The 26,965-nt window shown below is 53.9% G+C and overlaps 2 protein-coding genes across 3 annotated transcripts; one reads left to right on the top strand and one right to left on the bottom strand.

Moving 5' to 3' along the window:
• Window positions 1–2,766: 2,766 nt before the first annotated feature.
• Window positions 2,767–8,231, bottom strand: PCED1A (PC-esterase domain containing 1A). The gene is made up of 8 exons (XM_040981733.1): window positions 7,989–8,231; window positions 7,542–7,695; window positions 6,702–6,781; window positions 6,355–6,593; window positions 6,099–6,249; window positions 5,421–5,667; window positions 3,490–3,765; window positions 2,767–3,135 (listed from the first exon to the last, which is right to left on the bottom strand). The coding sequence occupies exons 2-8, from the start codon at window positions 7,663–7,665 to the stop codon at window positions 2,897–2,899; spliced, it is 1,356 nt and encodes a 451-aa protein (XP_040837667.1). The 5' UTR covers window positions 7,666–7,695; window positions 7,989–8,231; the 3' UTR covers window positions 2,767–2,896.
• A 26-nt stretch (window positions 8,232–8,257) lies between these two features.
• On the top strand, window positions 8,258–25,474 carry VPS16 (VPS16 core subunit of CORVET and HOPS complexes). Of its 2 annotated transcripts, XM_040981730.1 has the most exons (24): window positions 8,258–8,511; window positions 18,985–19,073; window positions 19,350–19,447; window positions 19,532–19,660; window positions 19,744–19,888; window positions 19,980–20,095; window positions 20,191–20,313; window positions 20,442–20,497; window positions 20,795–20,884; window positions 20,998–21,092; window positions 21,222–21,298; window positions 21,740–21,871; window positions 21,960–22,087; window positions 22,205–22,240; window positions 22,437–22,545; window positions 22,714–22,848; window positions 22,952–23,060; window positions 23,153–23,250; window positions 23,346–23,453; window positions 23,762–23,839; window positions 23,929–24,098; window positions 24,179–24,275; window positions 24,979–25,082; window positions 25,192–25,474. In XM_040981730.1, exons 1-24 carry the CDS (start codon window positions 8,366–8,368, stop codon window positions 25,334–25,336), a joined length of 2,613 nt encoding a protein of 870 aa, XP_040837664.1. In that variant the 5' UTR covers window positions 8,258–8,365; the 3' UTR covers window positions 25,337–25,474. The 2 variants fall into 2 exon arrangements, with proteins under 2 accessions (XP_040837664.1, XP_040837666.1); XM_040981732.1 differs by lacking the exons at window positions 20,998–21,092; window positions 21,222–21,298; window positions 21,740–21,871; window positions 21,960–22,087.
• The last annotated feature ends 1,491 nt before the right edge of the window (window positions 25,475–26,965 follow it).

Raw genomic sequence — 26,965 nt, forward strand, 5'->3', positions numbered from 1 at the left:
GGAGCAATGAAACCAACAACTTCTCAGAAGTGTCAAAATCACTCAAGTAACATCCTTGGAACACTAGGGCATCATCAAATGACCACATCCCCGCCACTGGTGTTGATGTAGTTTGACTGCAAGGAGTGGCCCCCTCCCACTTCTCCCTTGCAGATACAGGAGAAAAGAAAAACCAAAACAAAACCATTTGTCCCACTCACCTTCCTTCATACTTGACTCCCACCCCCACATGGGTGGGATCCCTTTTTACTATATAAACAATATTAAAAAGTAAAAACAAAAACACCAAGATTCTTTGGATTAGCAGGCATCATGGTAAAATTCTTATTAAGTGATAGGTCAATGTTAAATGTTGAGACAATAGCTTGTTTTGTCCTTTTTTTTTTTTTTTTGGTTAAGATTTATTTACTTGAAAATCAGTTACTGAGAAAGAGAGGAAACAGAAAGTGATCTTCCATCTGCTGGCTCACTTCCCAAATGGCTGCACTGGCCAGGGCTGGGCCAGGCCAAAGCCAGCAGCCATGGGCTTCTTCTGGGTCTCCATGGAATTAGCAGGGAGCTATATGAAGGATTATATTATTGTAACAATATGGGGAAAATCAGTGGGGGGAGGGGAATTTCAGGGGAGAGAATCCTAGACTCTACGGAATTGTATCATAAAATTCAAAATTAAAAAAATAATAAATAAATATACTATCAAGAAAAAAAAGAAGCTGCCTCCAGGAATGCCAGCATTCCCCTATGAGTACTGGGTAGAATCCCAGCTGCTCCACTTCTAATCCAGCTCCCTGCCAATGTGCCTGGGAAAGCAGCAGAGGATAGCCCAAGCACGTGGGCCACTGCTGCCCAAGGGGGAGACCAAGATGGAGCATCATGCTCTTGGCTCCCACCTGGCTCAGTTCCTTGCCTTTGTGGCCACTTGGAGAGTGAACCAGCAAATACAAGGGGATGGACAAACTCTCCTTTTAAATAAATGCATACATCTTCAAAAAAAAAAAAAGAAGTGGAGCAACTGGGAGTCAGCTCAATGGCCTTTACCTGTTTATGCCACAATGCTGGCCCCAAGTTTTGGCCTATAAGCAAATATGGGACTCACGTAAGTGGAACAACATAAGATGTTCACACTTCACAACAAAGGCCTGGAAACAATGTAAATCAAGCGATGACTGCACTAAGGCTGCTTTTAAGTTTCATTTTCCCCAGTTATGACTGAGTAAAATCTGTAACAGAATCAAAACTTTTTAAGGCTTTTGTATTTTATGCCTATATGACCATAAACTGAAATTACCTCCTTTATTTTACTCTTAGGATAAATTTCACATTTAAAGAAATGATGCTATCTTAGTGAATCTGAAGCCATGTAGGACAATCTAAGGACAGAGGTCTTGAAAGAGAATAGATGTTATAAAACCTGTATGTAACACCAGCACAAAGTGCGTAAAAACCAAAAACAAAGAGGTAGAAAGTGGAGAGACTAAGCATAGCAAACAGTCTCCAGGATGCTATAGAATGAGAGTTCTAGAACTGGGATGTGCTTTTAAGAGGGGAAAAAAGCCTTGAACAGGCCTGGTAGGCAAGATGCCAGAGAGAAGGCCCTGTGGGGCTGGGAAACTCCTGCTGCCTAACAAATTAGTCTGCAACTTCGAGGAAAAGGTTGCTGGGGAGGAAAGGCAGGCAGGAGTGAGGAGGGACTGGGCAAGCTGGTGAAGCTCAAGACAAAGTGGAAACCGGCTGCTCCAAGGACAGGATTCTGTTACTGTGAAACAAAAAGTATACTTTTGCCAATCTTCCCTCCCTCAATACAGTGCCTGCAGTGTTCTCTTCCGCTGAAGCAGCCAAACCTCTTTGTTTCAAGTCTCTCCCAGTATCTTCACACACTCTCAGCAGGCTTCCTTGTGGAGGCTTTAAACTCACTATGCCTTTACCAGTTTCCTGGCACCAGTGGGTGTTAGCAGCTTCCTTTCTTCACATTTAACCTAACAGACCACTGGCCATGGTCGACACCATTCTGATGTCATGCTCTGTCTCCTCTCATGAGATGCTATATTCTTTGCTGAGGTAAAATTTTGTGAGTACAGAGTACGCAGGAGCTGCGCATCCCTCACCTCCACCCACTCCACAAGGTTACTTAATGGTCTTCACGTTACCTAACTGTCCTATTCCACATTACTCCTCAGTCACTGCCAAGCTCCACCTTGCACTTCACCCCATTTTAGTCAAAGAAGCTACTGGTAGGATCGTGACCCACCTGTCAGAGCCGAGCTCCTGCCGCTCCACCCCATCCCTGTTTAGCACCTACCTTATTCCTTCTCCTCTAGTTCCTTGGCTGTCTCCCCACCCCCAAAGCTGCTGTTCTGTGTTCACTTTGCTCCCACTGATCAGTTCCCACTTCTCGTTGAGTTTCCACCACTTGCTCAACATCCCCTGCAGACCAAGCATTATGCAAGATAAGGCACATGTCTTTCTCCAGGGCCAGAGGAATACTCAGTGCACACACAAACCCACGAGACTAGCAAGTACCCAGATCCAAAATTCCACAGATAATTTCAACTCAGTCTTTTTGTTTAATCCCAAAAAGCTGCTGACAACAGGGGACCCCACCCAGATCTACGTCACGTACACAAGTTCTGGCGAGGGTGGAGAGCAGTGAGATAGCATGAGAGCACATTCAGCGATTCCCAAATAAGGGGGGCTCAGAAGTGCAAGGCAGCTCTCAACACCACAGTTTGGGGGACCCACTCCCTGACACAGAACATGTCACTCTGCTCATCCATGCCTTTATTGGTAATAGCAATGGGTAAGAACAATGCCAGGTCCAGCAGACAGCCTGGCCCAGTGCCTGGGGTGGTGGGCAGACCCTGCATGGCCACCAGCACATCCCAATCCCAGGTCCAGGCTACCCAGGCCAGGTCCCGGAATGCGCAGACCATCTGTCCAGTTTATATGCCTGGATCAATTTGTCTGAGTGTTTGGGCCGCTGCCTGCAGTGCACCCCAATCCTTGGCACCTGGTAGGGACTTCTGGGAATGCAGCGTGGCATCCCCCGGTGGACCACTGGGCCCCGGTGCTGAGCCTGGGGGCCAGGGACTGGAGACGGCAGGAGGCCAGGCATAAAGTTTACTCCAGGGCCACATCCTACAAAAGAACCAGCCATCAGTTACCATCAGAGCGGGCTTTGGCCTGGGGTGGGGAGCAAGCTCTGCTTTCAGGCAACTCCTCTCCTTCATGGTAGGTTTCTCTGGGCTTCAGCTCCCCCATCTGTGAAGTAAGGGTTACCTCTTTCCCATCGTGCAGACTGGGAGACTAATGAGCATAACCTGACTGATCAGTCTACACGTGCCATACCACATTGGGGACTGCTGTGACCAAACACATCTTGGGGCACAAAGGGTTATCCAACTCTTCTCCATTTGTCTGGGAAGGAGGTTGGGCTGAGGAAGGTGTAGGGGAGGCTGGGAGAGGTGTGCGGGTAGCTGCAGAGACACCTACCGAAGTGGGGTGGCATCGAGAAGTCCTCCATTGGTTTAAAATTGAAGAATTCATGGGGTGGGAAGGTCTGGCCTGGGAAAGGGGGGGCATCCTGGGGCAGGGGGGGGAACAGGGGAGGTGGCGAGGGTTGAGGGAGGGAGTATCGGAAAGATATGGGGGGAGGAAAAGGAGAGGGCAGGGGTAGGGGCCAGGCCAGCTGCTCCCCGAAGGCTGGGGGGTGCTTATGGCTCCCCTGGAACGGATGATTCGTCTTGGGCCAGTCCTCAATCCACGGGTCTAGGAACGGGATGGGTGTTTCAGGTAGGTCTGGGCAGCCAGGCTGCCCTGAACTCTGACCATTCACACTTGCGCAGTTCACTCCTGCATCTCAGAGAACTGGGCCAAGAGGCCGGAGTACCCAGCACCATCTCCCCAGCTCATCGTTCCTTCTCACTCATGCCACGCCCAAGGAGGGCTGCTTCCCTCTTGCCTCTCAGATCTCCCCCTGTGCTGACCTCATCCTCCCTTCCAGAGCTTTCTGCCTTCATCTGCTCAGCTGGACATAAAGACCCCGCCCCTTCCTTCTCCCACTAGTGTCCTTTTCCGTCCTCGCCTCACAAGGAAGCTTTTGCCCAGTTCTCCCATTCCCTCACTAGTTGCTCACTGCCTCTTTGACCCTAATCCCGTGTCCTCAACACTTTTCCTACTGTTACCGCTCCCTGAGCACTTCCATAAACCTCTTTCCTCCCAAGTACCCTGAGATGGCCCACGGCCTTGCCTTCTTGAAGGGCCTCTCCCTTCTCCCTGTGCCGTCAGTAGCTCTTCCTTCCAATCCACAATGTGAGCACTGTTCTGCTCTCTCCAGCCTTATCTACACCAACACTCTTGGGCTTCGTCTCTTGGGTGCCACTGACTTTCAAAGATCTGCTCTGACCAACCTCACCAAGTTATCTTTGCACACCAAATCCACCCTTTCTTTTCTCGTCCCCAATTTCTGTGGCTCCGGCTGCACTTAGAGGGCCTAGGCTACCACAAATCAGCCTTCCAACCTTCAGCAACCCCTTTCTTAGCTGGAGATCGATTTTCTCATCTAAGGAATAAGGAAAGTAGAGCACTACTGGATCAAAATCCTGATTCACCAATTCCTGGTCACCAAGTCCTCGAGCTCTGCCTCAGTGAGATTCCTGCTCCTCTGTGTCACTTGTGTTCCCTGTAGGCACTGTGCATGCAGTAGCAATGCCAGCCACCAGGGTCACAAGGGCTGATCTGGAAACAAGGAAGGGAACTTGCCCAGGGGAGCAGCTGACAGGGGAACCATTGGCCACCATGGCCCCTCTGGGGGCATGCAGGGACTGGGAGGCGGACTGGGAGGCAGACTGGGAACCAGATGTCACAAGCAATAGTGCCCCCAAACAAGTAGGAGGCTGTAATCATTGACTTACGAGATGGGGCCAAGGGGAGCTGTACCTGTGCTGACCGGTGACCCCGGGATTCTGAGACTTGAACTGAGGTGACTTTTGAAGGTTGTCTGTTGGGCCCACCCACAGAAGACTGACCTTCTAAGTACCCCTAGGATACATCTCTGTGCTCAACAGGCCTCCAGTCAACCATGCGTCCCCAATCCCCCAGCTGATGGGCTTCTTTGCTTCTGCTAAAATGCCTGGGTCTCCCTCTGTCCACTTACACATCTCTATTCCTAATCAGGAGCACCCCAATTTTCCATTCACCTTTGGAGCCACTAGATGTGCTTGCTTATGTATACAAAGCAGACTAAATGGCCAGGTCGCAGAGAACTGGACTAAAATATCACTCCTGTGACCTAACCATCTTCAGGGAGTGCAGGGGGAGCACTCAGAAGTCCTCACAGCTCTTGAAGGGATCCCAACTCTGCCTTGTGACACTGCAGGAGCCCTGGGAGCACAGCCACCCTTCCCCCATGGGGCAGGGCTCACCACGGGGACTGCCCCGCTTCGGCAACTCCACGCCCCAAGCATCTGCCACATGGTTCAGCAGCAGGTGTGAGAGGTGGCGGTGTGCATGCTGGTCCCAGTGGACACCGTCTCGATGCCTGTGTCGTACTGCATGTCGGAAGTGAAAGTGGAGGTCCAGGACATCGAAGCAGTGGTCCCCAGCCAGGGTGGCGCTGTAGAAGTTCCCTTCAACCACGTCCCGCCGCAGAGTGCCCGCAAGGGGCTGGAGCTAAGTGAAAAAGGACAGGGTCTGGTGCCACCGCTCAGTGGCTAAATCCTTCCCTTGCATACTCGGGATCCCATATGGGTACCGGTTTGTGTTCCGGCTGTTCCACTTCCCATCCAGCTCCCTGCTGTGGCCTGGGAAAGCAGTAGAGAATGGCTCAAGGCCTTGGGACCCTGCACCCACATGGGAGACCTGGAAGAAGCTCTGCGCTCCTGGCTTTGGACCAGTTTAGTTTCAGCCATTGCAGACACTTAGGGCATGAACTAGTGGACAGAAAATCTTTCTCTTTGTATCGCCTCCTCTCGGTAAATCTGCTTTCTTGATAAATAAATAAATAAATAATAGAGCCATAGAATGAAGATCAGGCAAGGGGAGTCTCCTATATTCCAGCTAGCTGCACCCACTGCCCAGCCTGAGGGGCCCCAGGCACTTGCCTCTGGCAGGAGGAAACCCCCAGTGATGCGCTTTCCTAGGGGCATTGCCATATTCCACACCAGCAGGCAGGAATCCGGCAACACCTGGTCCAACCGCACAAACACTCGCTCCAGATTCTCCCGATAGCTCTCCATGGAACAGCGGCCATATCTGTCCGAGAAGGAACAGGGTGGGCAAGGACACGGGGCGCATGGCCTCTAGGCCATTCCACCCCCACCCTGCCTTAGCCAGCATCTTCCTGTCCCCACCCCCAACCTGGAGAGATCCCAGAGGCAGGAGTTGATGATGACCAGGTCTGGGGTGGGCCCATATGTCAGCTCCTCTAGGATGTCCTCCAGGTACTCGGAGTAAACGCGGGTGAGGAAGTAGAAGCGTACAAGGTGGTGGCCGGAGCCCGAGCAGAACTGGCGGACCTCGCGGTACTGTGTCCCGTTATGCAGCTCGCCCAGCTGGCCCCCGGCCACCAGCTGGTCCTGTTCAAAGCTCAGCTCCCCCTGCCCCCCGACCCCGTCAGACCCAGGCTGGCGGGTGGGGGGTGAAGACCCTGCCAGGCTGGGGTCTGTGCCCGCCCACCATGGGCCTCATTGCTCATTGTCTCTCACCTTGGCTTTCAGCTGGGCAGCTGTGAGCAGGGAGTCTCTCTGGAGCAGAAGCACCAGGTCCTTGTACACAGCCCGCTGGACTGTGGGGAGACGGGGACCCCCCCCCCCTAGGTTGAAGACACCTCCCCTCACCCCAGCTCCTCACCCGTCCAGGCCCCCTGCCCTGCACCAGCTCTGCACAGCTCTGACTTTCAGGCAGGAGAGAGGATGAGGGCAACAAGCCCTGGAGCTGAGCGGGCACTGGGACCCAGCATGTGAAGCTAACACTGGGATCACTTCTCCTTTAAGTGCCTGGGAGGCACCTGCTGGTGCACCTGACCCAGTTTTCTGATAATGCACCTAGCAGACAGCCCAGGATGGCCCAAGTGCTTGGGTTCCCATCAACCCCATGGGAGAGCAAGATGGAGGTCCTGGCTCCTGGCTTCAGCCTGGCTTAGCCCCAGCCACTGAGGCCACTGGGAGAGTGAACCAGTGGATGGATGATCTACTCCTCTTTCTCCACAAAAATAAAAAAATAAACGCCCAGGGGCTACCTCTGTTACATCTAGTATGCCCCTCTCTTAGTTGACTTGAATATACTCAGTAAAATCAAGATCATTTGGCAAAAGCTGGCCAACCCACCAGGGAAACCCAAAACACAACCCACTGTTTCCATGAGGTGAATTACAGGGGAGGGAGGGTGGCCGATGTAAGGCAGGTAGGGAAATTTAAAGGGAAAATCAGCCAGATTAAAGCAACTCAGAGGGTGGGAAGCAGTCTGAAACAGAAGGCAGCAGTCGGAACACAGGAACATGGGTGTGTGGACCAGGAGGCGTCATGCTGGGGCAGAGGGACACTCACTGGAGTCCCCCAAGATGACCACGAACTTGTTGTGCAGCAGCTGTTGGACTTCCGATGCCTGGAAGTGGACCATGGCACTTTGCGAAGGGCGGCGCGCCTCCTCCCTCTCCAGACAGAAGACCATGCTGCCAGCGAGGACGACGACGAAGACGGGCTATGGGGAAAGGCCATTAAGCTGCGCCATGGCAGGGACTCCGGGCGGTACGGCGCCATGGCCAACCTCCACCGAAACCGGACCCGTGCCAGTCGTTCCTGGGCTGTTCAGGGTCACGGGGCAGAGTCGGCGGCACAAGGGGGCCATGCGGACGCTGGCACCGGAGCTGGCGGGAGGAGGGCAGCGGGCCCGAGGCCTCCGGGGACACCGAGGCGCTTCCCGCGCGGCGCCGCCCTGCGCCCCGCCACGTGCCCGCCGCCCCGCGCATGCGCCCGCTCGCAGGGTCCCATTACCGCGTCTCGGGGCTCTGCGCAGTTCAGGCGCCAGCAGGGCGGCCCGGCCTCATGCTCCCGCACCCTGTCGGGAGGCCAGTCGGTTCTGCAAAGCCTCCGCCCCGCAGAGCCCGTGCGTCCCGCTTAGCCGTCGGAGCGCAGCCTGGGACCCGGCGCGCTCCATGCGTGCGTCGCGAGTGGACCCGACGGCGCCGCTCACGGCTCTCACTTCCGGTCACCCATGTCCTGTCCTGCGCGACCCCCAACGCCCCAAGAAGGGCAGGCAGAGAGGGTGGCTATTGCGTTGGGGAAGGACTCTGGGACGAGCCCACCTGGGAAAGGGAGGCAAATGCGGCTGCCCAGAGTAATGATGGCCGCTCAGGCGGCGTCGGCACGTGATGCGGACGGGCGGAAGCGGAAGTGCCAAGCTGAGTCCCGCAGCCTGTGGAGGTGGCCTTCTCTGCACCGCTTGGCCGCCACCCGCACCAGCTATGGACTGCTACACGGCGAACTGGAACCCGCTTGGGGACTCTGCCTTTTACCGGTGAGATGCGGCGCCCTCCCGCCCACGGCCCGGCTTACCCGGCTCGCCCGTCTGCTGGCGTTCCCGGGCCGAGCGGCCGGCGCCTCTTCCCTGAACCTGTCACTTAAACGCACGGCGGCCTAGGGTCGGAGCACAGGCTCCTAGGGAGGAGGCCCGGGTCCGGGAGGGATGCTGCGATGGCGCGCAGGGAGGCCGCCTGCGGGGACCAGCGAGTGCCGGGGCTCCTGCCGCAGAATGCGGCTGGACTCAGCCCACCCGGGCGCTCCGAGGGGGGCGGGGCCGCGCGGCAGGCGGGCCGAGTGACCGCGCTTTGCAGAGTCCCAAGTCACAGATCTTTCCAGAGTGCAAACCCATCCCACCAGGACTCCGGGGAGGACCTTTCCAGTGGCTTCCCCCTTCTGTAAGGCAGCAACTGCTCGTGGATCCTGTCTCCGTCAGTGGGCCTCGCTTGTCTTCTGTCTGCCCCCGATTTGTGTTTTAGCTGCATGAAATTGCAGAGTTCTGACACAGCGTGAGCTTTCATGGGTCCCTGTGTGTGCAGCAGCCTGTAGCTCCTTCGGGGAGCACTGACATTCCCCATCTTGTCTCGCCCATCACGAGTTCTTCAGGATCTGGTTCATGGGCTCCTTCCGGAACCTTCCTGATCATCTTTCCTGTAGAATCCTTGGGGGTTTAGAAGACCAAGTGCGGAGGTCTGTTAGGACGGTGCAACAGGCTGATATTTGCACAGCTTTCCTCTGCTAACCTTGCCCCACTGGGTGGCTCACAGCACGGTTCTGGCCTCTCTAACTCGAATGCATAATTATAAGCGAGCTTGCTCCACTGCAGTGGAAATGCTTGAAGGATAGGTGTTGGTAACTGCAGCCCAGTGGTTTTTGAAAAGCATTTTGTTCTTTACAAGGAAAGATCATGAAAAAGTTCACTTTGGTGTCTTTGTGCTAATGAAATTATAACCTAGTTTCATTCATATCTTAACATTTTGAAGTGTAGTTTTTGAGAGCCTTCTCAGCTGGGCGATGCCTTGTGATGATTTTGAGAGGTCTGTTGACTTGTTACTAATGAATCCTTAGGAGTATGCCTGCACCATGTGGAAGGGATGCAGAACCCTAGTTAACAGTCAGTAGGAGGCAGTTTCACCCGTGTTGGTGCTGAGGCAGTAAGAGCTGACGAAAGCGCCGTGGCCGTTGGTGTGCACACACCAACTAGCTGACACGGCTTTTTGGTTTTTTGACTATTCACTTGTATTCCTTTCAAAAAATATCTGTTACCTACCCAGGTTTGTTCAGATGGGAGCGTCACGAAGGCAGCATCCTTGCCACGGAGCTGCTGCTTAGTGTATCAAGGTTTAGCTGTGCCGGTATCCCAGCAAGGTTTGAAAAGAGCCTACGTGCTGAGTGCAAGCCCTAGGAAGGACCTGGACTCCCGACCTACCCTGCTCTCCTGCTGGAGAGGAGCAGGTGTCCAGGCCTTGCGCTGCAGGACATTGGTGCTGGCCGGGGCTGACAGATCCTGAGTCCTTCTTACACACTGGATGCTGAGCACCTCCTGGGTGTTGACATGCCGAGGTCTCAGCTGCCTGGGCGTTACCCACCCCGTCTTCCGGATGGAGGAGCTGAGACACGGAGGCCAGGTGAACAGCTGCAAAATGGGAAAGCTGAGATTTGAACCCAGGCAGGCCAGCGGTAGGTGTGGTTTTTTTTTGTTTTTTTTTTTCTAAATAGAAAAATGTAGGAGCATCTTGTAGTTGCTCCATCACAGGGGAAATGCTGGAAGGACGACAGCTGTTTGGCTCTGGTCCTGTGTGTACATAGTCATGCTCAAATAAGGAGAGGACGATAAGAAGGTGGTAAATGGTCTGCCTGCCAGGGTTGCTTCATATCGGAGACAGTGTTCTGGAGAACTCTATGAATCCGGGAAGGAAGATGACGCAGTGCTGACCAGTTCTTAGGGGCATCCATTTTTTATTCTAAACACATAAATTGGACTAGTCCTGTTAGTTAATTTGGCCCAAACCTTTGCCAGGCTGAGCATCTATAACAGGCATAGACCACCTTCCCTAATGAAGCTTGCGGCCCACACAGGAGACAACTGACCACTACACAGCACTAGGTCGTCACTGTGAAGGAAGGATATAGGGGCATACAGCACATGGCGCTTGAGAGGTCAGAGGTAGACATAACGATTGCCAGTCCAGGGGATGAAGAGAATGGGGTGCAGGGAGAGGGGAAAGAGGAGAACTTATACAAAGGTCCTGGGGCAGGAGGGATGGCAGCAGGAGGTGAGATGAGCTTGAGGCCCTTGTTGTCGGGGTCATTCCCTTCAGGGCCTTGCAGACCGCCTTTGGAGGATAGCAGGCAATCTAAACTGAAGGCTCCTGGCAAAGGCTTGCTGTCATTGAATTACAGAGCATGGGAGCAGTGTTTGTGTGTTTGAAGGTCCTTCTAGAGACAACAGGGAGAATAAGTGGAAAGAGCAGCAGGAGAGGCTGATGGGGAGCCTGGAGGAAAGGACCAGGGGAAGCCTGAGGGTCCATGGGCCCCGAGGGGCACCAGGGAGGTGGCAAGAGGCCCAACTGAGAGCTGGGAGGGGGAGAAAGAGGAACAGAGAATCAAGGAAGCCACGAGGATTTGGCTTAAAATCTAGAGACATGGGAGGGAGGGTCTTGATTTGGAACACGTGAAGTTTCATTTGAGACCTGTATTTATGGTAAAAGAGCGGTGAAAAGAGGCGTTACATACATGACATGTCCCTGAAAGCACTTACAGAAGGCCATCTAGTACTGATGTTTTTACTTTGTTTTGCTTTTTTGTAAATGTGAACTTTTTTATAGAAACTGATTTTTTAAAGTTATTTAATTTTTTTTATTGGAAAAGCAGATATACACAGAGAAGGAGATATAGAAAGATCTTCTGTCCACTGGTTCATTCCCTAAGTGGCCACAATGGCCAGAGCTGAACCAATTCGGAGCCAGAACCAGGAGCTTCTTCTGGGTCTCCCATACTAATGCAGGGTCCCAATGTTCTGGGTTGTCCTTTGCTGCTTTCCCAGACCACAAGCAGAGAGCTAGAAGAGAAGTGGAGCCGCTGGGCCACAAATTAGCACCCATATGGGATCCTGATGAATGCAAAATGAGGACTTTAGCCACTAAGCTACCATGCCAGGGCCGTAAGTGTGAACTTTTAACAAAATTGTGGATTGGGCCCAGTGCGGTGGCCTAGCAGCTGTCTTGAACATGCCGGGATCCCATTTGGGCACAGGATCTAATCCTGGCAGCCTCACTTCCCATCCAGTTTGTGGCCTGGGCAAGAAATCGAGGATGGCCCAAGGCCTTGGGACCCTGCACCCGTGTGGGAGATCCGGAAGAAGCTCCTGGCTCCTGGCTTCAGATCGGTGCAGCTCCAGCTGTTGTGGTCCCTTGGGGAGTAAAACATCAGACAGAAGATCTTCATCTCTGTCTCTCCTTCTCTCTATATATCTAACTTTGCAATGAAAATAAATATTTTTTAAAAAAATTGTGGATTAATGTTTATCCTCTTAATCATTTTTGATTATCTGGCTCAGTGGTATCAAGCCTATTCACAATTGTGTACAACCAATTTCAAACTTTTCATCTTCCAAAACTACATTAACTACTAAGTAGCCCTTCTCTTCATCTGTCAGCCCCTGGGAGCCTTCTGATTTTGACTACTCTGGGTACCTCATGTAAGTGGATTCATAGTTTTTGTCTTTTTGTGACTGGCCTGTGTCACTTAGCATAGTGTCTTCACAGGTCATCCATGTTGTAGCATGTGTCAGAATTTCTTTTTCAAGGCTGAGTAATATTCCATTGTGGTCTGTATACCATATTGTGCTGGTCCACTGACCGGTCAGTGGACCCCTTGGCTATAGTGAAGGATGCTGCCGTGGACACAGGTGTGTTCTGGTGGCTCTTGAAAGCTCTGCCATCCGCCCCCAGAAGTGGAGTGGCTGGACTGTGGGATGCGTCCTGTCTTGAGGCACTACTGCACTGTCTTCCATAGTAGCTGCTGTGCTATTGTACATTCCTAGCAATGACACCTAAAAGTTCTTTTGTAGCAGCTTTTGGAGACAGGCTGGAGGCATGGGTATTTCAGGAGTGATGGTGGACTCTGTAGGACCACCAGGGGTCCTTCCTGAAGGCTAGGCGTCATGTGCCTCCTTCCGGGGCTCTCCTCTACTCACACCTTGATGAACCGGGCTTCTCCAGCAGCCACGGATTCCTCCTGTGCTTCCTGCAGGGGCTGGCACATGGCTGTCCAAACAGCATCGGCCTGATAACTTCTGCGATTTGCACTGTGGGTGCCAGGGAGTGGAGGAGAAAGATGTGGCTGGCCTTGCTGGTTGTGGCCATGGCCTTTCCTCCCCCAGACCTCACTCCCCTGCCCTGCCGCCCTCCAGAGGCTGACCGACCTGACCTACACCGATGCTTGTGATCCCTCCTGGTGGGCGTGTCCCTGAGCTGCACCTGCAACCACGGGGCCTTCCCAGCCACACACCCACCCACAGGACCCCTCGCCAGCTGCGAGGACAGCCGTGATCCTTCAGGCGCTGTCTGCCTTTCCCCGACAGCCTTCTGCTTTGTTCTCCAGCTGCAGTTGCCTGGCCTAGGACATCTTCCTTGCACCAGCCCTGTCCATCCCTGTGCCCAGGGAGCGGTGTGCTGCTCTGTGGGTCACTGAGCAGGCAGGTAGGGAGTGCTGCTGAGCCACAGCTGCCAACCCCAGACAACGTCAGCCAGGCTCTTGCAGTCCCGACGTGGGAAGTCAGCCTCCATCCACACGCCCCAGGGCTCTAATTTTTAAAACCACCTGCAGGAACAGCTGTGGACATTGACAATATTTTGGAAATTCTGAAAGGTCGAAGCCTCTGTCAGAGCTCTCCTTCCAACAGCTGACTTCAGCTGTGCTTCCTAGATAGCTGGAAATGATTCCATGGCAGGGCCTGAGAGTCCCCTGACCTAGCTCACCTGCGGCCCTGGCCTTGGCCCTGCCTGTGCTGGCAGCCTGTGCCAGCACACATGCCCTCCTCAGCACAGGGTTTCTCCAGCTGTCATGAGGATCCTTTCACTGCATGCAGGTTCCCAGGCCTCCATGGCCGCTGGGGTGATTCTTGGGAAGTGTGTTTATACTGAGGCAGGCATCCACATGAGTCTGCTGTGGGAATGTGTGAGGAATGCTGCCCTGTCTTATCTTCCACAATCCCCACCCCTGAGTGCAGGAATGTAAATCTCAAGTTTATACACAGATTTCTCATCCTAGCAAAAGGCAAAGCTTCCATATCCCACAGGGCACTCTTCAGTCCATCTCTCCACCTCCGGGTAACAGACTGAATACTTCCATCCAATCTTGCTTCATTTTCTTTCTTCCCACTGGCGACATTGTTCTCAGTGACATCTGCTGCTTGCAGCGGACACACCACAGGCCCCCTCCGAGCTGGATCCATGGAGCGTTGGCCAGAAAGGATCCACGGCCACTGGGCAGCCAGGAAGCAATTCGCCTGGGCACAGATGAGGCTTGTGAGAGCCGCGGCTGGTGTCAAGTGAGTGGGCTTGCCACCAAGCCGGGGCAGTAGTAGGAGTGAGCATTTTCTGTGTGGAGACAGCCACGAGAATGTGGTCACCTGCCCAGGCCCACCCAGGCTGAGGTCATCAAGGCCTCATCAGGCCTTCTGGGCATGTGGTTAGAGCAGAACACTGGCCGCCAGCGCTGGGGGTCACTTGTGCCTACACCGTCCTTACAGCGCCCTCTACTGGGGATGCTCCTCCTGCTTGCTGCTGGGCTCTCAGGGAAGGGGGCTGATGGAGCTGAGGCATTGGGGTAACTGGCATGGCCCACCTTTTGGCTGCCCATCTTCCATAAGCACCCTTCAGCACCCGTTGGAACTCCTTTACTACCCAATAGTTGTTTCCCCTGAACAAGCTGCTGCTCTTAAAAGGATTCTTGCCAGTGGAGAAGCTGTGCAAGCTTCACAGTCGCTTCTCAGAGCATTGATTGCCCCTCACATTGGGTCACTGTTCCACTGACATCTAATTCCACTGAATTAGAAAGTTAACTTCTAACTGAGTGTAAAGTTAAAATGGGCAGCAACGAGAAGATAATGGCTAACATATACATAAAAACATACGTGTGACAGACGTGGAGGAATTACCCAGGGCGATTACAGTCTTCATTTCTGTGATTGATCACAAGTCATAGATGAGACCACAGCTTCTTCAACTCCCCATCCTCAGTAACCCTGCTGGGGCCTGGCGTGGTAGCCTAGCGGCTAAAGTCCTCACCTGGCGTGCACTGGGATCCCATATGAGTGCCGGATCATGTCCTGGTTCAGGTGTTGCAACCATTTGGGGAGTGAACCCATGGATGGAAGATCTCTCTGTCTCTCCTTCTCTGTAAATCTGACTTTCTAATAAAGATAATTAAATCTTAAAAAAATAGTCCTACCATCAGGCAGCTCCCCCACTGCTGTGGGTCTTTGTAACTGGTGGATGACCCAAGCCTTGGTTACTCAGTTATTCCGCTTTTTGTTGTTTAGCCGCTGAGGTTCTCACTGGCCTTTACTTTCGTGCAGGCGTGGAAATATCCGGTGGTGCCCTCGGGGGCCTTCCTGGCTTCCACACATGCCCCTCACCTCTGTCATGTGGCAGTAATTCTATTTTCCCTTTGTAGTCAGCCAGTGGTTGGCCCCGATTTTTAACCCTGTTGGTTTAGTGGCATGAGGAGCCCAGCAAGGTAAAGTGGCACTCTTAGGTTCCAAGTCAGTGAGTCCAGTGTCTCCTCTCCTAGGGGAAACCTCTTCACCTGCCAGACCAAACTCTTCAAGCCGACGGATCTCAAAGTGACTGGGATCGGAAGTAACCCTTTTTGTGAGATGGTTACTCCATGGAATAGGGTGGGGAGCCCACCCCACTTGCAGCCATGGACCCCAGGTCCCATATACTATAACTGTGGGAGACACAACACCATATAATGGCCCTTGTAAGACAATGCTCCATCCCAGGGGGTTATCTCCCACCTGGTAATTTCAGTTTAGCCCTTGGGTGGGTGCTGGTGAGTGCCTGGAGTACATGATGAGGATGGTGGATTCTGTGGCCTTAGGTTTACATTGGTACCTTCTCTCTCTCTCTTTTTTTTTTAAGATTTATTTATTTTTTAAATTTATTTTTAATTGTAAAATCAGGTATATGGAGAGGAGAGACAAAGATCCTCCATCCGATGATTCACTCCCTAAGCAGCCGCAACAGCCAGAGCTGAACTGATCTGAAGCCAGGAGCCAGGAGCTCTTCTGGGTCTCCCACACGGGCGCAGGTCCCAAGGCTTTGGGCCATCCTCGACTGCTTTTCCAGGCTGCAAACAGGGAGCTGGAAGGGAAGCAGGGCTGCCAGATTAGAAACGGTGCCCATATGGGATCCCAGCACAATCAAGGCAAGGACTTTAGCTACTAGACTACCAGGCCCCCAGATGCATAAAGTCTATTAGAAACTTGCCCCTTAATTTTTTAGGGGTGCGGGTGGGGAAGAAATACAAATCTCTTTGTCCTGCCTAACAGAGGCTGCCCAATATAATCAGCCCGGCCCCTGAGGGATGGCACTGAACTGAAGCCATGTGTTGGTCTCTGCTGTTGGCACATGAAGTACCTGCAACATTGGCCAGGTCATCCTTGGAAGGGGGGGCCTCCAAGGCATCTGTGCCAAGGGAGATGTTGCTGAGGTTTTCCAGCCAAGGCAGACCAGTGTCCTCAGAGACAGGAAGGCAAGCTGTTTTCCCTGGGAGGAGGCTCAGAATGATGTGAGGCCACTCTCAGTGTCACCCAGGTCTAACTGGATCTGCCTGCCACGTTTCAGGATCGCGTTGTTTCCTTTTCAGTAACTTCTCTTTTATATGAGAAATGGCATGTCCGTGAATTCAGCTGTCGCAGTTCAACATCCCGCACCCTTAAACTTTGAATTTTCAGCAGTAGCAGCTGTGAGTTTAGGGCCTATGAAATCCTCTTTGGGATGTTAGAGAAGCTTTCTGCTTCTCAGCGTATGGCAGCTGAAAGTTACGGGACCTGAACTCATTACTTTCTCTTAAATATGTAAATACATTCAGAATTGTCTCCCTGGAGCAGGCACTGCTTGCGACACGTGCATCCTGTATCAGAGCTGGTTAGAGTTCTAGCTGCTCCACTTCCACTCCAGCTTCCTGCGAGTGCATCCTCATGGATGGTGGTTCAAGTGCTGGGGCCCTTGCTGTCCGTGCAGGAGCTCCAGGTGGAGTCCCGCGTTCCTGGCTTTGACCTTTCCAACTCTGCTTGTTGAGGGCATTTGGGGAGAACGCCTTCCCTCTCCCTATCCCACCTCCCTCCTTTCAGTCATGTGAACTTTTAAAGAAAAAGAGAAACAGCCCACCTCATACCAGAGTCCTTGTCGTCCCAACTGCCTTGGAGTTGAATGTAAAAGTCACTCCCAGAGACACTTCATCACAGTAAACTGCAGTCTGATACATTGTGATGCTACCGCATCCAGACTCACTGGCAGCTCTCCTTGTGCAGAGAACGCAACACCAAACCAGTTCCCGCATTCCGTCTGCCGGGGGCCATCACTGGGAACTGCCCTCTGTTCCTCGGCCGAGCCTGGATCTACTCCACAGACTTCAAATGGGAAAGTCAATGTAAAGAATTCCTGTGATGAAAGAGCATAAGCCATAAGCAAATTCCAAAGATAGCCCCAGGAGGAGGGAGAATATTGAAGAATGACAGACTTGGGAGGGGCCTCTCCCTAAACTGAGATTCAGAGCTCATTGGAGACTGGTTGCAGCTCACTGGACAGCAGAAAAGGTGGCCAGTTTGCCCAGGCCAGAATTGGTCTACATAGGACAGTATTGGTCACATAGGAAGCTGCAGTTGGTAGCCCCAGGATGTGGGTGTGCAGTGGAAGTGCAGTCTGTGGCAGGCAGAAGACTGAAACATTTGCTGTCTGTCAGGCAAATCGCAACCTGTGACTGGGTGAATGGAGTGGCAGAGGAAGTCAGCGGGAACAGACTCAGCTGCAGGCGGGTTGCAGCCTGTGGCCAGACGTCTGGACGTGTGGAGGAAGTGGGGTCCTGTGTGGGCAGGAAGCCTGGAATGCCAGAGCTGTGCAGAGCCTGAGTTATCTAGCCAGGGCCCTCCAGGCACGTGGCTGAGGCTTAGCCCCACCAGCCTTCCACCTTCCCTGGGACAGGAGGACTCCTTCGCCTCGGGAGTGTCCCTCCAGCGCCCTCTGCCGAGAACACTCTACATCACACCCACTGCAAAGGAACTTAGAGGGGGTGATGTTAAAGAGTTAGCACAGGACACGTACTGATTGTAGGTGAATTTAGAACATTTGCATAGCCTTTACTGATTGAAATACCTAATGTGTAAATCCTAAATCCAAGGTGCACCAAAGACAATTCAGGATAGTCCAGAAGTTTTGGATTTCAGATTTCAGATTTGGGATGTTTCTGCTATAGTAATAATCTTGTTCTTTCCCCCAAAATAAGCTTTATTCCTTTTTTTTCAAAAATATTTTTTTGTAGAACCAAAATAATTGTGTATCAAGTAGAAGGTGACGGTGGGCATCTTCCTAACCTTCAGCGAGAAGGAACTACAGGCTGCAGCACTGTCCTTAAACACTGTCGTGGCTTCCTAGCATCATGCCCGCTCCTCTGTGCCTTCTGCTGCCCCCTTTCCCCTGGCTTTGAAACATCAGATGATGCCATGCCTCATGCCCCCTCTTCTGTCTTCCTTCGTGGTCCATGTGCGTCCCCGATGGCTTGCCTCACACCATCTCCTCCGACTTCCCTTGTGGTCCAGGTGTGTCTGACAGCATGCCTCACACCATGTCCTCCGTCTTCCCTTGTGGTCCATGTGCGTCCCTGACGGCATGCCTCACACCATCTCTATCTTCCCTCATGTCCCGGGCACGTCTCCGACACAGTCACCTTGAGCCTGCTGCTGATTCCCCCCAACCCCTTGTAAGTCAGGCCTCCACAGTTGGGCGCCTCATGGGAAGAGCCTCTCTAACTCAGCACCTCCAAAACTCAGCTGGACTCATGGCTGTAAAGACCACAGCCCGATTGGTGGTTAAGAAAGGCTCCTGTCCCAGAGAGGCACATTCTGAGGGTCTTCACTTTGGCTAATGCTGGCCCAAGGCAGCCAGCCCACCTTAGTTTTCTCTCAGTTGGTGCCTTGAATGTTGGCCGCACAGCCTGCCTTCCTCAGGAGCTCATGTACATCTGAGACACCAACCTCAGAAACCACAGCCTTTCCTGACAACCAGTTTGTTCCCTCACCTGCTGACTCTAGGCACCTATGGGAGCCCCTGGCCCAGAGGCCTCCTGCCTTCCTCCCTGATCCTGCTTCACCACTGCCCCCTGGAAGACAAGCAGGCGCTTTAGGAATTCGGCTGGGGCTCAGGGCACCAGGGCTGATCTCTGCTTGTCTCTGTGTGGGCAGGAAGTATGAGCTGTACAGCATGGACTGGGACCTGAAGGAGGAACTCAGGGACTGCCTGGTGGCTGCCGCACCCTATGGGGGTCCCATTGGTAGGTTACTGACTGCTAGTGCATGCTATGGGACAGTGGGATGAGGCTATTGCCCTCGATTTCTTGGGGCGGGGGCTGCCTGTCAGGTGCTACTTGCTGCCAGTCCCGTGCCCCCAGTGGTTCTCATGAACCCTTCCTCATGTGGCATGGGCCTGAACAGGTAGTCTGTGAGGCCAGACCCAAGTGGCACACGGTGTTCTGGCTGAGGGCCCTAGTCTACCAACACATGAGGTGGTCCTAGGGGTGTTGGACAACAGGCCTGTTCTCAAACCGCAGCACTGCTCAGGAACCCCTGGCGGAAGGAGAAGGCTGCCAGCGTGCGGCCAGTGCTGGATATCTACTCTGCTTCGGGCATGCCTCTGGCCAGCCTGCTGGTGAGCATCTCGGCTGGCCTGGGGACTGGGCACTGGGCACGGCCCCTTTGGACAGAGCATGGTCTCAGGCACCTGTCTTTGCAGTGGAAGAGCGGGCCCGTGGTGGCCCTGGGCTGGTCAGCGGAGGAGGAGCTACTGTGCGTGCAGGAAGATGGTGCAGTGCTTGTCTATGGGCTCCACGGCGACTTCCGGAGACACTTCAGCATGGGCAACGTGAGGACCCCCAGCACCTGGGAAGGGAGGTAGAATTTCAGACCGTGTGGCTCCCTTGACCCATGCATGGCCTTTCTCCCCAGGAGGTACTCCAGAACCGAGTTCTGGATGCCCGAATCTTTCATACTGAGTTTGGTTCCGGGGTGGCCATCCTCACAGGGGCCTACCGCTTCACACTTAGTGCCAACGTGGGTGACCTCAAGCTCCGCCGGATGCCCGAGGTGCCTGGTGAGCTGACTGACTAAGATAGCCACTTTGTGTGTGGCCTCAGACTGTGGCGCTAATGGAGGTCCTGAGGTTATTTCCTCCCCACTCCCAGGTTTGCAGAGTGCACCCTCCTGCTGGACCACACTGTGCCAGGACCGGGTGGCACACATTCTTCTGGCCGTGGGGCCTGATCTTTACCTTCTGGACCATGCCACCTGCTCCACCGTGGTGAGTGGGAATGAAGTAGAGGGGTAGGGGCAAGCAGTGGGAAGACTCTGAGAAGTCTCTGTAACTGTGGTCCTGCCTGCCTCCATCCGCCCCAGACGCCCCCTGGCCTGGCCCCTGGCGTGAGCAGCTTCCTGCAGATGGCCGTCTCCTTCACCTACCGACACCTGGCGCTTTTCACAGACACGGGCTACATCTGGATGGGGACCACATCACTTAAGGTATGAACCTGGGACCACTTGGGGCACCATACCTTGTTTGGGGAAGGTCTGTGGGAGGAGGCAGGGGACTGTTTCCTCAGATCTCATGACTCCTGGGCCAGCACCATGACGCCCCTGTACCCTTTCAGGAGAAGCTGTGCGAGTTCAACTGCAACATCAGGGCTCCCCCGAAGCAGATGGTCTGGTAAGACACGCGGTTGTGGTGCCAGGGGTGGGGCACCACATGCATGCAGCCTTGTTTCCTGGGAAACCCTGGTTTGTCCTGACTCCTGCCTTGGCTCTTGCCTCCTCTGCCAGTACCTGCTTGGCCTATATGGGCCACAGCCGCCCTTGAGTGGTCTGGCTGCAGCTGGAGGAAAGAAGCAGACAGGTCGGTATGTGGTCAGAGGAATGGACTGCAGGGCTGTTCCAAGGCCTAGGGATGTCAGTGGTGATGTGAAACACAGGCCTACGGGTCTCAAATGTGTGCTGCTGCCTGCAGGTGCAGCCGTCCTCGTAGCAAGGAGAGGGCCGTCGTGGTGGCCTGGGAGAAGCGGCTGATGGTAGTGGGTGATGCACCTGAGAGCATCCAGTATCCTTGGAAGCAACTTGTGGGGTGTGCAGTGGGACGGACGGAGGGGGTGGGGTTTGTTACTTGCCCTGCTCCACCTCTGGGTGCTCGTAATAGCCTTGACTCAGGCTCAGGTTCGTGCTAGATGAGGACTCTTACCTGGTGCCCGAGCTCGATGGGGTCCGCATCTTCTCCCGCAGCACCCACGAGTTCCTACATGAGGTTCCAGGTAACACAGGTTCCTGGGCACATAGGATCCAGCTGCTCTGGGCCTGTGCCCTAGGGCAGGGGTAGGAAGTTGTGGCTGGATTGAGGGCTTCTCTGCTCCCACCCCCCATCACTAACTCCCTCCACACAGTGGCCAGTGAAGAGATCTTCAAAATTGCCTCGATGGCTCCTGGAGCTCTGCTGTTGGAGGCCCAGAAGGAATATGAGGTAAAACCCTAGGCCTTTCTTCCCCTTCCCCTTCCCCTTCCCTACCTGCCTACTCCCTGTCCCTGTGTGTGTGGGCACAGCCATCTGTCAGGAAGAGCGGTCAGGACTGACAAGACACTGGGATGGACTGGTGGGAGATGGCTCCGCTGGACAGAAGTGATTGGAATGTCCTTCATCTGGTGTCGGGAAGGGGCAGAGCGTCCTCATTGTCCCCAGCCAGTCACAAGACAAGTCAATGCTGTAGCTGGGAGTACTAAAGACCCTCCTCCCAGGCAGTGTGGGCTAAGGTGCAGTGGTCACCTTAGCTGGATCAGGCGGGCTAGGAAAGATTTGGGTCCCTGTCTGTGTAGCCTGTCTAAGCCATCCCTGAGGAGCTAGGGGCCAGGCGCTGGAATGGGCTCCACTCGGTCCTAACACTGCATTCCTGGCCCTTTCCCTTAGAAAGAAAGCCAAAAGGCGGACGAATACCTGCGGGAGATCCAGGAGCTGGGGGAGCTGACTCAGGCAGTGCAGCAGTGCATCGAGGCTGCAGGGCACGAGCACCGTCCAGACATGCAGAAGAGCCTGCTCAGGGTTGGCCTGGAGGGCAGGGCTGCAGGGTGTCGGAGAAAGGGTGTGATGAACACGGGGCAAACATCCATTGCCCTCTGGCTTCTTGTAGGCAGCCTCCTTTGGAAAATGTTTCCTAGACAGATTTCCACCTGACAGCTTCGTGCGCATGTGTCAGGACCTGCGAGTGCTCAATGCCGTCCGTGATTACCACATTGGGATTCCTCTCACCTACAGCCAGTATCCTCATGCATGACTGGAGGGTACTGACAGCCAGGAATGGCAGGGGAGGGGGCTGCAAGACCTCGGCACAAAGGGCTAGTGTCCAAGCTGGATCCTTAACCAAAGAAAATCCAGATATAAGCAGCTTACTATCCAGGTGCTGTTGGACAGGTACAGCAAGCCTGGGGATGCTGTAAGGAGGCCCATGGGTGGGCCGGCAGTATGCCTTTGGTGGGGTCAGTGGTCATCACTGCTCCTGACCTGTCTCACCTGTCTCTGGGATTTAGGAGTCCTGGGATACAGACTGGGACCACTCTGCCCACTTGCCCCGTATGCTTTTTTTTTTTAAACCCCTCTTGCCTCCCAGACTGGTGTTGCGGAGGCTTTACCCACTGGCCATCCAGATTTGCGAGTACCTGCGCCTTCCTGAAGTACAGGGTGTCAGCAGGATACTGGCCCACTGGGCCTGCTACAAGGCAAGCACAAGGGATGAAGTGCAAGGGCATGCATTGGATTCTGGGCACTAGTAAAGCATAGAAATGACATATGGAACTAAAGGGAGAGTGGGGTCTGAGCCAGGGCTTGAGGGAGTGAGAGATGGTAGCTAGGGGTGTTTATGGCACCATTCCTCCCCCAATCTGCAGGTGCAGCAGAAAGATGTGTCGGATGAAGATGTTGCTCGAGCCATTAACCAGAAGCTAGGGGACACACCTGGTGTCTCCTACTCCGACATTGCTGCGCGGGCCTATGGCTGTGGCCGCACAGAGCTGGCCATCAAGGTGTGAGCGCCCAGGCCTCCCCAGACAGACACTTATTGGCTCTTCAGGGGTGTTTGAGGGGCCCACCCTAGACCCTCCTCTTAGCCTTCTCCCTGCCCCACAGCTGCTGGAATATGAGCCCCGCTCGGGGGAGCAGGTACCCCTTCTCCTAAAGATGAAAAGGAGCAAATTGGCACTGAACAAGGCCATTGAGAGCGGGGACACTGACCTGGGTGAGTAAGGTCTAGATGAGGGCAAAGCCCGGGGCCCCTTGGCTGAGCAGGAGACTGGACTGGAGTGCCCACCCCACCTTCCTGCCCCACAGTGTTCACGGTGCTGCTGCACCTAAAGAATGAGCTGAACCGAGGAGACTTTTTCATGACCCTCCGGAACCAGCCCATGGCTCTGAGTCTGTATCGACAGGTGTGTGTAATGTGTGTGTGTGTTGGGCGGGGCGGCCAGGGAACTTCCTAAGCCCTTGGGGTAGCCTTGCTGACTGCTCACCTACTGTGTCCCAGTATTGTAAGCATCAGGAGCTAGAGACATTGAAGGACCTCTACAATCAGGATGACAATCACCAGGAACTGGGCAGCTTCCACGTCCGAGCCAGCTACATGGCAGAAGAGGTCTGGAGTCCATGGGGCGAGTAGGGGAACTGTGGTCGGGGCCACTGATAGGTTCTTCCTCCAAGAGTTTAGGCCTTCATATTTGGTACATGCCACATCTAGTCCTTCCTGTTGAGGGAGGGTGTGGAAAGATGGACGCCAGGGTGGGGGTTGGTCTTCATGGAGCAAAGAGCCTACTGGGACATCAGGGCTCTACATGTAGTGGGTATGGCTGCTCCTGATGGCCCTGGACACAAGGCTCAGGGAGGCCAGCGATGGGGAGCCAGGGTCCCATGCTCTGTGAACTCAGGGTTCCCTGGTCTTTGTAGCGGATCGAGGGCCGAGTGGCAGCTCTTCAGACAGCAGCAGATGCCTTCTACAAGGCCAAGAATGAGTTTGCAGCCAAGGTTTGGCCCACTTTTCTCTAACAGTCTCTATCCCTCCCTTGCTGGTCCTCCCTCTTTGCACCTGTCATCATCACTTTCCTCATCTCCAGGCCACAGAGGATCAAATGCGCCTCCTCCGGCTGCAGCGGCGCCTGGAAGATGAACTAGGGGGCCAATTCCTAGACCTGTCTCTGCATGACACAGTCACCACGCTCATCCTTGGTGGCCACAACAAGCGCGCAGAGCAGCTGGCACGTGACTTCCGCATCCCTGACAAGAGGTAGTGGGGGCCTACGCTCTGTGTAAGTCCTCAGATAACATGCCTATCTTGCAGCACCTCCAAACCCAGCTTTCCTGCAGGCTCTGGTGGCTGAAGCTGACTGCCCTCGCCAATCTAGAAGACTGGGAGGAGTTGGAGAAGTTTTCTAAGAGCAAGAAATCACCCATTGGCTACCTGGTGAGACGGAATCTACTCTCCAGCCACCTACAGTGAGGGTAGGGTAGTCCTGGGGAGGGGTCAGGCAGGGAGCCAAGCAGGATGGCCCACTCGTGTACTGTTCAGCCATCCCATGTGGTTCACAGGTACTTCCTGTGTACACACATTCATGGGCAGACACAGTCCCCTGCTGGGTGCATTGGAGGCTGATCCACATCCTCCTCCAAATGAAGATGCCAAGCATCTCCCAAAGAAGGCCACAGGGCACTCAGTGTGCTCGGGGGAGTGTTCTGTTTGAGCCGGAACCGGAAAAGGCCTGAAAGGAGGCAGCTGTGAGGCTGTGCAAACTAGTGAAGGAATTTGCTTCCTGTGGCAGGTGGTCCTGAAGGTGGAGGGTAGGTTTGAAAATGGCAGTCATGAGAGAACACATAGGACTTGAGAGCACAGGTGGCAGAAACACCTGTCGTGTGGGAATATGGTGGATAGAGGGTAGAAGCTTGGGAAGAGCTGGTTTTGATGCGCTAACAGGTCTTCTGTGAAGGCTGTTTCTGCCGTGAGAGTGGTGAGCTTGTTGACATGCAGATGGGGGAGGAGGGCAGGAATCATACATCCTGACAGGTTCATAACATATATGTGGGTTGTGGGGTTTTTACCCACAAGACAGGAGATGGGAGGGCTGTGCCTTATCTTCTTCCTCCAACTCTTCCTTCCCTCTCCTGCCAAGCCTTTTGTGGAGATCTGCATGAAACAACACAACAAATATGAGGCCAAGAAGTATGCTGCCCGTGTGGGTCCCGAGCAGAAGGTTAAAGCCTTACTTCTCGTTGGGTGCGTCACCCGAGAGCCCTGTGGGTGGTAGGCAGCTGAGCCAGTGGGTTAGACCCCATCTGTGCTCTCAGGCAGTATGATGCAGTCTCCGCTCCTGCTCCAACCATAGGGACGTGGCCCAAGCCGCGGATGTGGCCATCGAGCACCGGAATGAGGCCGAGCTGAGCCTCGTGTTATCCCACTGCACTGGAGCCACCGATGGGGCCACAGCGGACAAGATTCAACGGGCCAGGGCACAAGCCCAGAAGAAGTGAGAAACCCTGCCTGCGCTTCACTCTGAGTGAGGGGCTCCTTTCCATGCCCTGCTGGGCTTGGTAAAAGAGTCACTATGCAGTAAAGAACTGATCTGGGCAAGCAGGAGGGCTGGTTGTAAATAAAGATGGGACACTTGAGGCTCTTCTCTTCTGTGACCCCACCTAAGCAGAAGCAAGCTTGAGGCAGAAACACCTAGGCACCATACCACACCTCCACGTGTGTGCATGGTGGAGCTGGAGGTGGGGGCTTCTTCAGCCATTCTCATGGAGACCCAATTCTCTGAAGTTCATTGCCCAGGGAGATTTGGGAGAGAAAAGGCACAAACTCCAGCTCTGACTTCCCATTAACCGCACTGAAAAGAATTACATGTGTACACATACACACACGTGTGCCATGCTAACCCCCTTACCCTTGTGACTTCATTTATTCTTCATGATAGCCCTGTGAGATAGGTAACATTGCTGCATTTGGTGTTAGGGCAGCTTGAGGCCCAGGTTGGTTGGTAACAGCAAACGGGTGGCAGAACTGGCATTTGAGCCCCAGGGGCCAGCTGCCCTAGCACCAGAGTGGGTGTATGAGCAGAGGAACCCTAGGCAAGGCTCTTGGTTGGATAGGACTAGTGGGAGGCCTGTGCCCGGTGTGGGTCAGAGGAGGGGCTTTGGGCTCCTTCCCCACTGGAGACCTGGTTCCCCTGGCCTCCTCTGCAGGGCCTTGTGGCCCTCTACCCTCCTTCTCCAGCCTGCCGTCCACACTCCCGTGGGCCGTGGCCTCATGCCCCTTACCTATACCCAACACAGGGGGCACTGCCTTTTCCTCATGTGGTCCCCTTTTGTCAGGGAGGAAACTGAAGCCCTGAGTGAGAGCAGACCTCCCCGGAGTGTCACACCCAAAAGGCCAACTGCTTTTAGAAAGGGAGATTGAGGACTCGGAAAGTGCTGCTTTTCCTATCCTTTTTCCCTGTGAAGATCCTCTAAGAGGTCATAAATCGAGCCTGGCACGATAGTGTAGCAGCTAAAGTTCTCACCTTGAATGTGCCAGGATCACATATAGGCACTGGTTCTAATCCCGGCGGCCCTGCTTCCCATCCAGCTCCCTGCCTGTGGCCTGGGAAAGCAGTCGAGGACAGCCCAAAGCCTTGGGACCCTGCACCCATGTGGGAGACCCTGAAGATCAGGCTCCAGGCTCCTGGCTTCAGACTGGCTCAGCTCCAGCCATTGCAGCCACTTGGGGAGTGAACCATCAGTCGGAAGATCTTACTCCCTGTCTCTCCTCTCTGTATATCTGCCTTTCCAATAAAAAAAATAAATCCTATAAATAAAAAGAGATTATAAAACAACCATTTGTTAACTCCATTTATTATGCAGGTGAAGAAACCAAACAGGACACAACAGGGATGGTTTGTGCTTACTGATGTCTATAGCATCAGCTGCAAAGCTCAGGGGTTGGGAATGACTTGAAAGCCAGGAGCTGAACCAGCTGAAGTCTTGCTTACATGGCGGGTGGTGGAGCTGACTGTTCATCACCTCTCAGCCAGAACACCCTCACAGCCCAGGGCCAGATCCCAGGGACAAGCAGCCCAAGAGGGAGGAAGCAGAATCTTCTGTTTCTCTGCTTCTTTTTTTCTTTCT

Source organism: Ochotona curzoniae, unplaced genomic scaffold, assembly GCF_017591425.1.
Source record: "Ochotona curzoniae isolate NIBS_2020 unplaced genomic scaffold, NIBS_Ocur_1.0 contig_3520, whole genome shotgun sequence".
Classification (NCBI taxonomy): domain Eukaryota; kingdom Metazoa; phylum Chordata; class Mammalia; order Lagomorpha; family Ochotonidae; genus Ochotona; species Ochotona curzoniae.